This window comes from Carassius carassius, chromosome 16, assembly GCF_963082965.1.
Source record: "Carassius carassius chromosome 16, fCarCar2.1, whole genome shotgun sequence".
NCBI classification, from domain to species: Eukaryota; Metazoa; Chordata; class Actinopteri; order Cypriniformes; family Cyprinidae; genus Carassius; species Carassius carassius.
The window spans coordinates 4,993,403-5,008,781 of record NC_081770.1 but is presented as its reverse complement, the minus strand read 5'-3'; the positions used below and the strand labels follow the sequence as shown (position 1 = coordinate 5,008,781).

Sequence of the window (15,379 nt, the reverse complement as noted above, 5' to 3'; positions counted from 1 at the left end):
CATCTCACTTTGAGCTAATTTGCTACAGGCATTCTAAATATATGTACAGAAAACTTTGAATTGCTGCTTTAAAATGAAATAATTTGAATCAAAAACAAAAACTCTTTCATTATGTAATCCGTAAAGATGCATTTCTCTCTAACAGTAATGCGGACAGGCCCGGACTGGCCATTGGGAACTCTCCTGGTGCTCCCGATGGCCAGTCCGGGCCTGTCCGCCAGGTGGCTGATTTTTTTATTATTATTATTATTATTATTATTATTATTATTATTATTATTACCATTGCCTTCCCAATGTACCAAAGTCATAATTGCAGATTTTGTCATTTGATAATGAATCTATAATCATAAATCGGTTATCATGAAATGTAGTGAAATTACTGACATGTTGTGCATGTAATAGAGAATTAAACTGCTGAATTAGAACCTGTTATCAGGGCTATCAGGAACAACCCATTATTATCATCGATCAGAATACTGTGCTAAAGGACATCAATATCACTTGTGAAGTAACATTAATAAATTTAACAGACATATTTATTGCATAGGTATAGGGTAAGCTAGAGCAAACAGCAACACAAAAATATGAGTCCCAAAAAAGAGTCACAACCAAATAATGCAATAGTATGCTCAGTATTACTGTAGTTCTTAGATTTTTTTTTTTTTTCGATAAAGATATTGTACTAATTTTGCCGTTTAGGCACTTTAGAAAAGGTGATATATATATATATATATATATATATATATATATATATATATATATATATATATATATATATATATATATATATATAAAACAACCACATCATTGCAATTTGTTAGCACAGAAAGTATATATATATATTTGTCTGAATTATAGGTTTGTTAAATCTAGGGTATTTAAGTTATTTTAAAATAAATAACTTTCTGTGCTAACAAATTGCAATGAGGTGGTTGTTTTGCAATAAGGCGGACACCGTTCTATTCATAACTGTGCTAATATGTACCTATTAGGCATTGAAAAAAAACAAAAACAAAAATAAAGAGGGCTAAAGATGTCCTTTTAAGGGTACTGCTCCAGTGAAAATCTGTTGTACCCCAAAAGGTAAAATGTTGTCCTGTTTTTTTCTGGTTGGCCTGGATAAGTGTGAGATTTCCCGGGCTAAAATTGAGTTAAGATCATCCACTATATCTTTGTGACACTGATTCAGAAACCGTAGTTTATTGTTAAATAATTCAAATAACACCTTACTATTTCCCCCGAAACATTCATGGTAATTACTTTTGCTGAGGTTTTGCGGCAAGGTTTAGCCCGGGGTTCCTCAAATCTTACCCTGGAGGGCCAATGCACTTCAGAGTTTAGCTCCAATCCTGATCAAACTCACCTACCTGTGATTTGCTAATGATCCTGAAGACATTGATTAGCATGCTTAGGTGTGTTTGATCAAGGTTACAGCTAAATTGGGTTACAGCTGGAAAGGGGATCTCATGGGCAAGATTTGAGGATCTGGAGCCTATTGCTTGCATTTGAACGTGGAACTCTTCCAGCTGTGCTGAAGGACACAACTCCATGCAAGCTGCTCTTGAATGTCGTGGTAGCATGGTCTCATGTTGTTTCTACCAGCATGGCAAATATTTTCATCACCATACCTGATGGATGTCTAAAAAATAAGGAGAAGCCTAAAACAGGCCCAATGCCCGGCCAGCATCTGAGCTATGATGTGAAAATTGGCCTGAAGCCCAACCCTAGGGTCCTATAAAGTTGGGGCCCCGGCTGAAATATAGGGCCCTAAATCAGTTACACATGACAAATTCTTATGTCAGGGTTATATTGGTTTAATTTATGTATGTTTTCTCTGTGAACACAAACACATTAATCTCCAATATATTTCTATTTATACAATTGAGATGTGGTTGACATGGAACTGGCAATGGGATGTGCAAGAATCTAAAACACTGGGCAATGCTTTATCTGTGTTATTTTTTTCTCACAGCCTTGGATATGATATTAACAAAACCAAGGTTTACTGAGGAAATCAAGGTGCATTAAAAATTAACAGAACATTTAATAATTGTGTTGAAATCACTGAGCAGAGTTTTCTAAATCTCAGCTTCCTTATAACAGTATACTCGGGTTCAATTTCCAAATCCCCAATTTGCATTCTGTGCCTGTTTATCTTTCAGTTGCCCATGTTCATACAGATAGATGGAGGAGCCTGGATTGGAGGGATCTGAGATGGCAGAAATAATGAACAGGACTTTCTGTCCTTCAAGTTTCTTTGATAAACCTCTGAAGACATTGATGTTATATATCATCTTACTTTTGAGTTCAGAATCATTAAACCACTTTTTGATAGATCGCACAGACGCCATGTTGTGCTTCCCATCTAGATCTTTAAACCTGTCAGTTTTCAGATACTCATTCAGGGCTGAAATATACAGATCTTCATACTTCAGAGATGTGAAAGTCAAGCAAAACACTTGAGGAACATCAGGATTAGAAACTGTGTTGTTGAGACGACCTGAATCTTCAATTTGGATCCCTTGCAGTGACTTGGTGTGAGAACTCAAGGTGTGAAGTTCATTCCTTGCAGTAGTTAACCACTCCTCAAGTGGGTCAGCATTGAATGGGGAGCTCCTGTGGATCTTCAGGATGTCTTCCAGAGACTTTTCCTTCATCTCTCCTCCTCGAACAGCAGACAAGACCCTGCCGAGTGCTTCCAGGAGCATTGTCCTGTAAATGCTAAATGATTTCTGAAATAATTGCAGTCTCTCTTTGATGTCACTGAAACTATTAACCAATGCATTCCCTGACAGGTCATTGTATGTCCTCTCTGCCTTTCCCAGCTCCTCAATTATACATTCAGTTTCGAAAGCCACACTTGCACTGATTTTTCCCTGTACCCATGCTGCTTTTGCGTTCAAAAGATGGAGTGGATAAAGCCAGACTTTTATTGGAACTTCATTCTGTGGATTCCTTAGCAGAGCGGGGAGCTGCTTGTACAAATCCAAGGCCTCCATGTATGTGGTGGGATTCTGATGAAGGCGGACATCGCTGTGAATTGTGCAAGTAATCTTCTCAGCCATTTTCTTTTCAGCAGCAGTCATTTTAAAAGTTGTGTTTGCCTCAGTGGAAAAATCAGGGATCTTCTTGACAATGGCATTCAGTTTTCTATCAATCTCCTGCTTGTTTTCCTCTTCTGAAATCATCCGATCAAACACCATGATGGCCTGAGCTCCGTACAGTACCGCCGTGATCACATGAGTTGCAGATTTCAGGTCAAGCACCCCAGGGTAGGTGATATTGCCCAGTTGGGACATAGTGAGCTGTTCATATCTTGTGGTTTCACTGTAAAATATTGTAGATCTGGACTGTTGTTTTGAGGATTTGGTGTCACGCAGGAACTTGCCAGATCCTCCCACCTCCACGAGCCCCGCTAAGAAACTGGCCTTCAGGGAAGTGGTTAAATCCAAGAGACTAAATTTACTTGAGAGAGAGTCAGAGCTACTGAACTTCACATTTGTCTGGGGCTGTGGATGACTGTCCAAATTTTCACTCAGTGATTTATTATCCCACAGAGTAAGACCTGAAATCAGAAGTGACTTGAACAGTTATTTAATCTATGAGGAAGTGGCGGATTAATGGTATTGTCACACAATGACGGATAAGTGGTGATTCAACATGCTTTGAGAAGTGTAAAGAAAAAAATGTTTTTTTTTTAGGTAAGGGCAGCACCTGGAATGAAGGAATCGTTGAGGCAGTCATACAGCATTCCAGGTAAAAGAGGTCTTCCGAGGGCTGCTACTTTCATAGTCTCTGACTATGGAAAGAAAGAAAGAAAGAAAAACTTCTATAGATATTTTAAAACCTTAATCTCTTGAAATACATCTGGTTAGTCTTTCATTTTATCTAAAGGCACACATACGTCTGCGTTCACCACAGCAAGGGCTGCCAGACATAGAAACACATAAATGTAGATGGACATCGGCTTCCTCGAGTGCATCAAAAGAGCTTCCATCTTAGAAAAGATAACAAGGAGACCTGTTGGAATAATAATAATAATAATAATAATAAAAAAACATCCATTAACAAAAATAAAATTTGTATCTCAGTTTTTTCAAGTTCAAATAAAAATATATTTTGAAGTATGCTTTATATAGTAATTGTACTAATATCAATTAACTACTACTATAGTAGCTTACTTTAAAGTGTACTATTTTAATACTACTTGGGTCTCACTTTTACACCTGGTTTCACAAACAAGGCTTACTAAAATGCCTGTTTGAGCTGTCTCAGCTGAAAATACCTTGCACTGATATATCTTAAAATAGATCAGTGTCGTTGAAAAAAAAAAAAATCTGTTTTTAATGTATTTTTTACAGAATCATAATTTTGTCCATTTTTTTTTACATTTTACGGTACAAATCTGGTTTTACAATTAACAAACAATATATTTTTACATTTAACTAGTAAATTCAACAATGCACACTGCCATTAAAGTCTGTTTTGTACCTTTAAGATATACTGACAAGCAGCATAATAATGCAGGTAGTAGAAGAGAAAGCCACATGAATAATCAAACATCATCACAAGAAGCTTTTCCAAAAGCTTAATAAGTATATACTAACATACAGAAGTTGCAATCATTCAACACAAAACACCATCATGGTAACACAAAATACTCGATAATGCAATAAACATTCATTAAACATCAGAAGATGTAACATATAACCTTATATAAATGATTAATATCCATAAATGAATATGAAAACTTTTTATAATATTTTACAGTTAAACTTACACTTTTCTTTTCCTTTTTGTACCTATAGCCTATGCGTGTCTTTGGGAAGTTAAGAGCTGAAATCTTCTGGGTAAAGTCTTCAGCTGAAGTCTAAAACTCACTGGACTTCTGTATATTTATACTCCGAAACAAAACAAACAAAGCAAAAAAAAAAAAAACACACACACAAAAAAAAACACTGCTCTTTACCCTTATGGACCCAGTGTGTAGCTGTGTTTGGCTAAGACTTTCTGTGCAATACACTACATGTGTTTAACATATAGCATAAAATGTGTGATCATTTGTAAACATTGGAAGTATAAAAATCTAACCTTTTACTAAAGTTTATTTACACATAAATAAATTGTGGAATACATGACAGAGAAATGTTTTTCTATCTATTTGTTTGCGTTTTGGTAGTACATCCACTGCAGCTACAATACCTTGACTAGATATTCAAACGCCCTTTATCCGATTGCAATCCAATGACAGGGACGTGCATTTTGAATGTCCGGTAGTCCTCAAAGTCCTCATTATAGTCTTGTCATGTTAACAAAGACGCTGCATAAATTTCATCATAGTTTTTATCATCAGATATTTGTTTTAGCTCGTCAACGTCTCGTCTTAGTCACATAAAAAATGTTTGTTAACGAATATTTATCGTCCTCGTCATCAAAATTAATTGACAAAATTAACACTGCCTTGCCTTCCAGACCCCTTCAAATAGCATCTCATCTGAATGGCAAGGCTTACACAGCAGCAGGTCAGGCTGCGGCTTCATTGCATACCATGGCAATTTTGCAAGCATCCCAGGCCGACCTGCTGAAAGAACCGGATAAAGGTCAGGGTCTCTCCTCTAATAAAGTGGCTGAGCAGCGCCGCTCTACAGATCTTGCTCTCCATGCCACCAAACAGAACACTACTGCCATAGGCAGATATATGGCAGCTATGGTGGTAACGGAGAGAAATCTTAGGGTGAACTTTGGTGACATCGGGATGAAAGAGAGGGGCTTTCTCCTTGATATGCTGGTTTCTTCTTCTGAACTTTTTGGCACTTTCTTCGAGAAGTTTAAGGAGGGAAAGGTGTGCTCAGCTGCTTTCAAGTCCATCATTCCATGAAGGCCCAGGTCTCATCCCGAACAAATTCTTGGTCTAAGGCAGGGATCTCCAACCCTGCTCACGGAGAGCTACCATCCTCCAGAATTAAGTTCCAACCCTGCTCCAACACACCTGTCTGTAATTATCAAGTAACTCTGAACACCATGATTAGCTGGTTCAGGTGTGTTTGATTGGGGTTGGAACTGAAATCTGTAGGACGGTAGCTCTCCAGGAGCAGGGTTTGAGGTCCCTGGTCTAAGGACTAGAGACGGGTCCAGAAGGTTAGTGTCAGGGCTCGCACCCCTCCTCCGCCTGCGGGCAGATCTAGAAGTCGGTGCGAGTCAAAGAGTCAGAAGCAAGACGAGGCATTCCCAACACTCTCGTCCGGACCAGAGCAAACCTCCCTCTTAGGGTATTTACATCTAACGTTTCCTCACCTAATCGTGTTATGAACCTCCATGCACGGCATTACAGTCTCCTGCTGGACCTGGCTTCTATGCCTCCTAGAACTACCTGCTGTAGGTTCAGAAAAGACATGCGTGGGAGCCATGGTGGCTAGGTATTATTCATGTCTTCCTTTACTGTTGCTAGTTGTATAATTCTCTTCCTATCATTTTACTGCATTTTAATGCGCTTCCTCCTGTGATTCCACAGATGATCACACCAAGTAGCTAAGCCCTTCTGTGGCTTCCTTGGTCAATAATTTATGTGGTGGGAGCCTGCAGCTTCCCCTATTGGTATTAGTAATGGTATTTCTAAATCCATATCTATGTTAAGAAGTACATATGTTAGTTCTCTGTGCAATTCTCTAAGTCCATTTTCATGGTAGATGGCACGCTAGTCTTTGTGCACCTTTTTAAAACCCTTTATGGTAAGGGTGATGCGATGCAGGCCTCTTCCGCTTTCTCTGAGTTGGCTCAGGCCACGGTTTTTACCTTGGGCCCCACTCTCCGTGTACACAGGGTGTCCTCTTGGTATCTTGTGACCCTCGGGCAGCTCTTTCATAAAGCAGGAGGTAGTCCAGGTGTGACAGACAAGGATATGGGTTATGTCAGCCTTGGTACTCGGCCGTATCCCCTTAACGAAATCCTTTTTATTTTCAATTCCAAGCCTTAAGCTTTGCCCTGGACTCAGGCTTTATATAAGCCAGCCCTTTCAGGTAAGATATTTGGTGCACAGCGTTGACCTTTGGCCATAGAGACGTTATGTCAATGACAGCCATTAAAACGTCTTGGTGTAGCTCATAAATGGACATTTTACATTACCATCAATAGTTCATTTGCTGAAGCTCTTGTTAGAGTTTGTTTAGCTCATTTTCTGCTTAATATTGAGCTTGTCATCTGTTTCAAAGAACCAGTCTGCAGAGTATCGTACCTGTCATTAAACTATCACTATGATGTTCAATGCCACTGATGCTTCCACTAAGATGGGCCTAAAACAAGGTTTGACAGCAATGGAAGTACTCATTTGATGTGAAGAATCAGATGCAGAGATAAAACAACTGCCTCATGAAGAAAATAAATAAATATAAATTAATAGGAAATTTCCCTCATATAAAAAAAACATTACTGTAACAATTTTGCAGTATTCAGTGCTTTAGATTTGCATATTTACAGTGTATCTTATTTTAGGGCTAGGTTTTGTTCACTATCTCATGATAGTGAGTTCCCCAAATCGAGTCCAGTTGAGCTCTAGTATCTCTAAAGAACTTTATCAGGTGTGTTTGACTGGTGCTGGAGCTAAACTCTGCAGGACACAGGCCCTCCAGGACCGGATTTGAGGAACCCTTTAATGTATGTCAACAAAAAATCCAGAGTGAAATGAACTCTGCTGGGAGTACATGTGAGACCACACTCAAGAGTGTGAAAGTGTTAAAATAGGACTGTTAAATTAACACTGAAGCAGAGTTAAAGTTAATGAGATAATAAAGTGATTAATTGAGGAATAATTGACCATTATTGATGAGACTTGATGTTAACATGCAGAATCAACAAAGATGAAAATCACTATTTTTATGTCACCATTATAGTGGTCAGTGTTTGCTTTAGTTTGGCTCTTGAGCCTTCCTTTTTTAAAGTCAGATTTGGTTTGGCTGTTACAATTGAATTGTAACAAACAGACAAGAACAAAAAAAAATCAAAACATGGGAATTTGACCTGAATCACCAAACTCAATTAAAGCCTAAGCAGATTTGATTGACCTCATTGATTATGACAACCCTGTTATTGTACAGTACCTGGTAATTAAAAGGATTTCTTGAAAGTTGTTCTGATAATTAAAAAAAGCTTGTTTTAGGCACACACATATACATCAAAAATGAGTGTAGGAATCTCAACAACGGTGACAAACAGCATATTCAGAAAAACAGAACAACTCTAAACAGAAAACAAACTACTAAATGTAAGAATAAAGGAAATTACTGAAACAATTCAGCTAATAATTTATTCATGCCGCAATGCATCATGGGAGCCATGGAAGAATTTTGATAGGTGGCACCAAGAATGCACTGCAACATGCTTTTTTGATTTTCACCATTGTTGAGATTCACAGGTTGATCCTTGATGTTTGCATGTCTAACTGAAAGACTCTTTTGAAATATTTTTGAACTAACAACTTTTAAGAAATTCCTCGGATTGTATTAAAAATGCTGGAAATACTTTGTTGAAGAATCATAGGACTGCAATAATCAGAAATGTAACTTTAACTCAGTTATTCAGAAATAACAATAGTCTTTGCTTGTCCATCAGTTTTATAACTCAGTTATAACAGCCAATTAAAAGCTGACTTTAACTTTTCAGGGGTCAAGAGGCCAACTAAAGCAAACACTGACCACTATAATGGTGACACCATTAAAATAGTGATTTTCGTCTTTGTTGATTCTGCAGGTTAATACCAGGTCTTGTCAATAATGGTCAATCATCCCTCAATTAATCACTTAATTATTTCATTAACTTTAACTCTGCTTCAGCGTTAATTTAACACTCCTATTTTAACACTTTCACACTCTTGAGTGTGACCTCACATGTACTCCCAGCAGTTAATTTCACTCTGGATTTTTTTGCTGTGTATATATATATATTAGGGCTGGGCGATAAATCGAACGATATGATCAGTAAAGCTGCTTCCGTGATCACCGCTAAAATCGCCATCACATAATTGGAGTGGCATTTAATAGACAGCAGAGGTGGGACTTTCAAGTCACAAGCAAGTCTTCAAGTCATATCCAAGTCCTCAAAGGGTTAAAGTTAATAAGATAACTAAGTGACTAATTAACTGATGATTGTACATTAGTGATGAACTTCTGCTGTTAACAATCAACATCACTGAAGTAAAGAGAAACACAAGAACTACAACTGAATTTAGCCACAGCCTTCAACTGAAAAAAAAAAAAACCACTATGCCACCATAATTGTGGTCAGGGTTTGCTTTAGGTAGTCTCTTGACCATTTTACTAATTCAAAGCAATTTGATTCAAAACAATTTCAATAATGTTTTCGCAACAAACATGTATGCATTGCTGAATCAAACCTTGTAGTGACAGATGATTTTATGCTTTTTCTGCTTATAACTCATGTTGACTTGGACGTCATGAGATAGTCTTCTTTGGATTGTTGACTGACTTTCAGCTTTTACCAGAGTTGGGACTTTCAAGTCACAAGCAAGTCTTCAAGTCATATCACAAGTCCTCAAAGGGTTAAAGTTAATGAGATAATTAAGTGATTAAGTGATGATTGTGCATTAATGATGAACACCTGCTGTTCTTGAGAATTACAGAGGATCAGATGTTGATGTTTTAGTTGGTTAAAGTGATGCAACCATAATGGAGATCAGTGTTTGCTTTAGTGGGGCTCTTGACCCTTCACTAACATGACTAACTAACAACCAGCATATGACTCTCAACAGTGGTGACAATCAACAAAATGTTGCATGCTGGGTAAAACCTTAGTAAAAACTCCCGTCATGCACTGCAGTATGAAAAATTGTCACCACTGTTGAGGATCGTGTGATAAGTGTGTTTGTCTAAAAACCTGAACTGATTGTCTTCTAATTGGTTTGAATTAGTAAAAAGGGTCAAGACACTACTTAAAGCAAACCTTGACCACAATTATGGTGGCATAGTGTTTTTTTTCTTTTACTTTTTTTTTTCATTTGAAGGCTGTGGCTAAATTCAGTTGTAGTTCTTGTGTTTCTCTTTACTTCAGTGATGTTGATTGTTAACAGCAGATGTTCATCACTAATGCACAATCATCATTTAATTAGTCACTTAATTATCTCTTTAGCTTTAACCCTTTGAGGACTTGAATATGACTTGAAGACTTGCTTGTGACTTGAAAGTCCCACCTCTGATAGACAGAGCCGTAGATCGCTGACAAGCCACGCCATATCGCGTTCATTATCGAAGGCGATTCATCTGCGATAATGAACGCGATATGGCGTGGCTTGTCAGCGATCTACGGCTCTGTCTATTAAATGCCACTATATATATATATATATATATATATATATTAGGGCTGGGTGATATATATATATATATATATATATATATATATATATATATATATATATATATATTTGCATGAGGCATCACAATATCACAAAGCATCATACAGCATATGATCCACATGTCTGCTGGTTTGCAAAATCCTTCCTTCAAAGAAAGTGAAGTGACATTCAGCCAAGTATGGTGACCCATACTCAGAATTTGTGCTCTGCATTTAACCCATCCAAAATGCACACACACAGAGCAGTGAATACACACACACACACACACACACACACACTGTGAGCACACACCCGGAGCAGTGGGCAGCCATTTATGCTGCGGTACCCGGAGAGCAGTTGGGGGTTTGATGCCTTGCTCAAGGGCACCTAAGTCGTGGTATTGAAGGTGGAGAGAGAACTGTACATGCACTCCCCCCACCCACCCACCCACAATTCCTGCCGGCCCGGGACTCGAACTCACAACCTTTCGATTGGGAGTCTGACTCTCTAACCATTAGGCCACAACTCCCACAAATATTGAAGCAATGAAGGGCTGCGTTTCACTCAATACATGGGTTACTACAAGTCCATCCAAGTGGAAGCATGAGTGTCTTTTCACATTATAGTGAAATTTTGATGACAGCGGCTTTTAACAACACAATTTAAATATTAATGGCCAAGAAAACTCTCTGATTAGAAGAATAAATACTTAAATATTGTTTTCAATATTAGACAGGACTGAAGTTAGCGTAGCACATTACCTTGTCTCTGGATATTTGCCTTTCATCAATGCACACAGTCTATTCAGATATGTGTATTTTTTTCTGGACTATGAAAAATTTGAGAATAATAAAATAAAAAGTAATGTTAGACCCACAAAAAATACTTTACAGTTTATACTAATGCCTTTCAGCCCTGTTAATCATTCAATTTAAATGTGAATTAATTTAAAACTCTTATTCGCTGTGGTTTAACCTTACTAAGAAAACTGTAATGCAGATTAGACATTAATCATTTTATTTCAACTGTAATCATGTAATTCACATTAATGTCCCCCTTTTATTTATTATTATTATTTTCATTATTATTATTGTTTCTTTTTATCTATCTATCTATCTACCTATCTATCTATCTATCTATCTATCTATATATATATATATATATATATATATATATATATATATATATATATATATATATATATATATATTTTTTTTTTTTTTTTTTTTTTTTTTTTTTTTACAAATTACACTTTGTGCCCATAATATATTTATCACAGTGATCTTGTGCACATTATCTTAGTTTGGCAATGTGCCCTTTAAAATATCTATGCACGGTCATTGCTCTGGGCTGCATTTCCCAAAAGTGTTGTTGGCTTAAATGATTGTGATGGTCTTCCCAATCAACTCTTCACGATGATTTTGGAAAATGCAGCACTTCATGTTGTCTGATAGATAACAAGTTCAAAAATAAGCAGAAAATGAGCTACATATTAACAGCAAAACAAACTCTTTCAAAGAGCATTTCAGTAAATCCACTATATGTCGGGAAGTAAAATGTCAACATAAGAAACGAAAGGAGCTGTTACAGTTTACTTAAAGAGTTTGTATGCCCTATATTTTGGTCTCATCTGACGGTCAAACTGAATTTTCCAGTAATGCCTGGCAAACATCAGATTGCTGTTTGATGTCACGAGGGCTGTCATGATATCAGATTTTTCTAACCACAGTTTTCATTGCCAAAGGAATTTACGGTAACAATATATTGCAATCATGATAGACACCTTAAAAAAATGTTCAGTCAAATTCATCTTTACTTTGCTTCTTTTGTGTTTTGCTTTATTTTGTTAGCCAATGAATCACACTATTTCACCGAACAAATACAATAATTACAACTCTGGCTTCTCTTACACTGCCTAAGACATAACCAGAAGAGAGAGAACTGTCAAACTCAGCATTATTATAGATAAAGCTTTAACAACACAACTAATACATTACCTTATTTGAAATGACATACCCAAATTAAAATACATAGATCACGAAGCCTTTGAGCTTCAAACTTTGTGCATTTGAATTCTGAGATTTATGTGATTTCATTTAGAAGAGACTAAAATGCTAACCATTTTTAGCTTAGCACAGCAATTTATCACAGAATGAGACAAAAATGATATTACTTTAGTATTCTACACAGTGATGAAGATTAAGTTGAATCACATAGTTTTGGACACTTTCTGATCCCAAGATTCAAACAACCAATAATTTTAATTCTAAAAGAAGAAGTGGCAAAAAACTATGTTTAATAGTCAGTTTATATTTTACCAAGGGTACCAAGGGTGCACCAACCCCCCCCAACCCTTTTTCCCCATCATGGGTCCATGAGGGCAAAGGGTCCGTTTCTTCTGTATATAAATATCACTACAGAAACCCAGTGAGCTTCAGACTTCAGCTAAGACACAGCCAGAAGATTTCATCTCTGAATTTCCCAAGGACACAGAGAGAGTCCAGGTAACACATCATTAAATCAGTTTGAATTAACAGGGGATTTATAGGCATGTTTTTATTATAATTTAAAAAATAATAATAATCACCAATGCTTGTTGAGGTGTGTTCAGGCGCATTGCTATTAAGGAGCTGAATATAGACTGCGCCATAGACCAACTCAAACCTGGTCTAAAGTCTGGCGCAATATTTTATCTTTGTAATTTTAAAGAGCGTGTTAGTATAGACAGGTCCAAAACACGTGTACACCCTGCTTATTAAACACAGGGATGCACAGCAGCATACAAACATGCCAAATATTAAAAATTAAAGGATTGCAATGCATAAGATTTTTTTGTAGGCTAATTAAATGTGTATATATATGCCTACATGTCATAATGGATAGTCATCACATGTATCAAAGTAGGCTATCTACTTGCTCGCACACGAGCAGCTGTGTTTCATCTCTTTGCGCTTGCCAAATTCCGCTGTGTAAATAGCGTTGGTGCACAGATCTCCCTAGAGATGTTCATTAGGGTTCAAGTCTGGGCTCTGGCTGCAGTCACTCCTCTATTATATCTTGGTTGTGCTTAGGGTCGTTGTCCTGTTGGAAGATGAACCATCGTCACAGTCAGTGGTCCAGAGAGCTCTTGAGCAGGTTTTCATCAAGAATGTCTCTGTACTAGGGCTGGGCGATATATCGAACGATATGATCATGCGCATCTAATCAGTAAAGCTGCTTCCGTGATCACCGCTAAAATCGCCATCACATAATTGGAGTGGCATTTAATAGACAGCAGAGGTGGGACTTTCAAGTCACAAGCAAGTCTTCAAGTCATATCCAAGTCCTCAAAGGGTTAAAGTTAATAAGATAACTAAGTGACTAATTAACTGATGATTGTACATTAGTGATGAACTTCTGCTGTTAACAATCAACATCACTGAAGTAAAGAGAAACACAAGAACTACAACTGAATTTAGCCACAGCCTTCAACTGAAAAAAAAAAAACACTATGCCACCATAATTGTGGTCAGGGTTTGCTTTAGGTAGTCTTTGACCCTTTTACTAATTCAAAGCAATTTGATTCAAAACAATTTCAATATTGTTTTCGCAACAAACATGTATGCATTGCTGAATCAAACCTTGTAGTGACAGATGATCTTATGCTTTTTCTGCTTATAACTCATGTTGACTTGGACATCATGAGATAGTCTTCTTTGGATTGTTGACTGACATTCAGCTTTTACAAGAGTTGGGACTTTCAAGTCACAAGCAAGTCTTCAAGTCATATCACAAGTCCTCAAAGGGTTAAAGTTAATGAGATAATTAAGTAATTAAGTGATGATTGTGCATTAATGATGAACACCTGCGGTTCTTGAGAATTACAGAGGATCAGATGTTGATGTTTTATTGGTTAAAGTGATGCAACCATAATGGAGATCAGTGTTTGCTTTAGTGGGGCTCTTGACCCTTGACTAACATGTTAGATCTCTTTATGTAGCATTGCATGAGGTGCTGTAAAGCAGAGAGAAGACATTAATATGTATGTGACAGGTGGTCAGATTACAATCAAATTAACATTAGCTCTATTTAAGTTTGGCATAATCAACCTAGTAAAACTGCACTATGGAAAAAAAAATTAAGTGAATTTTAAACCTACTAAGAGCATACAAAATTTGAAAAACTATACTCTGTAGACACACACAGACATCAAGAACCAGCATATGACTCTCAACAGTGGTGACAATCAACAAAATGTTGAATGCTGGGTAAAACCTTAGTAAAAACTCCCGTCATGCACTGCAGTATGAAAAATTGTCACCACTGTTGAGGATCGTGTGATAAGTGTGTTTGTCTAAAAACCTGAACTGATTGTCTCCTTTTGTGTCTTTCAACATTGAAGCATTGTGATTTTTTTTTTTCAGTTCAGTAATAGCTGAGTGTCAGTCTACTATCAAAAGATAAACACAATTTCATGATGTTCAGTCATCATGAGTTATAAGCAGAAAAAGCTTAAGGTCATCTGTTACTGCAAGGTTCGACTAACAATGCATACATATTTGTTGCGAAAACAATATTGCAATTGTTTTGAATCAAATTGGTTTGAATTAGTAAAAGGGTCAAGACACTACTTAAAGGAAACATTGACCACAATTATGGTGGCATAGTGTTTTTTTTTTTCTTTTTTTTTTTCATTTGAAAGCTGTGGCTAAATTCAGTTGTAGTTCTTGTGTTTCTCTTTACTTCAGTGATGTTGATTGTTAACAGCAGGTGTTCATCACTAATGCACAATCATCATTTAATTAGTCACTTAATTATCTCTTTAGCTTTAACCCTTTGAGGACTTGAATATGACTTGAAGACTTGCTTGTGACTTGAAAGTCCCACCTCTGATAGATAGAGCCGTAGATCGCTGACAAGCCACGCCATATCGCGTTCATTATCGAAGGCGATTCATCTGCGATAATGAACGCGATATGGCGTGGCTTGTCAGCGATCTACGGCTCTGTCTATTAAATGCCACTCCAATTATAAGCAGGTGATGGAGATTTTAGCGGTGAT

The 15,379-nt window shown here is 37.0% G+C and overlaps 2 protein-coding genes across 5 annotated transcripts in view; one reads left to right on the top strand and one right to left on the bottom strand.

The window, feature by feature from the left end:
- Nucleotides 1–15,379, top strand: part of LOC132159484 (uncharacterized) — a 280,693-nt gene that overhangs the window by 22,626 nt on the left and 242,688 nt on the right. The gene's annotated exons all lie outside the window — the stretch shown is intronic.
- Nucleotides 1,791–4,891, bottom strand: LOC132159481 (stonustoxin subunit beta-like). 4 transcript variants are annotated; one of them, XM_059569005.1, is made up of 4 exons: nucleotides 4,769–4,891; nucleotides 3,905–3,990; nucleotides 3,715–3,799; nucleotides 1,791–3,565 (listed from the first exon to the last, which is right to left on the bottom strand). In XM_059569005.1, exons 2-4 carry the CDS (start codon nucleotides 3,980–3,982, stop codon nucleotides 2,115–2,117), a joined length of 1,614 nt encoding a protein of 537 aa, XP_059424988.1. In that variant the 5' UTR covers nucleotides 3,983–3,990; nucleotides 4,769–4,891; the 3' UTR covers nucleotides 1,791–2,114. The 4 variants fall into 4 exon arrangements, with proteins under 4 accessions (XP_059424988.1, XP_059424987.1, XP_059424985.1 ...); XM_059569004.1 differs by having other exon boundaries at nucleotides 3,905–3,997; nucleotides 4,777–4,877; XM_059569002.1 differs by lacking the exon at nucleotides 4,769–4,891 and adding an exon at nucleotides 4,492–4,592 and having other exon boundaries at nucleotides 3,905–4,020.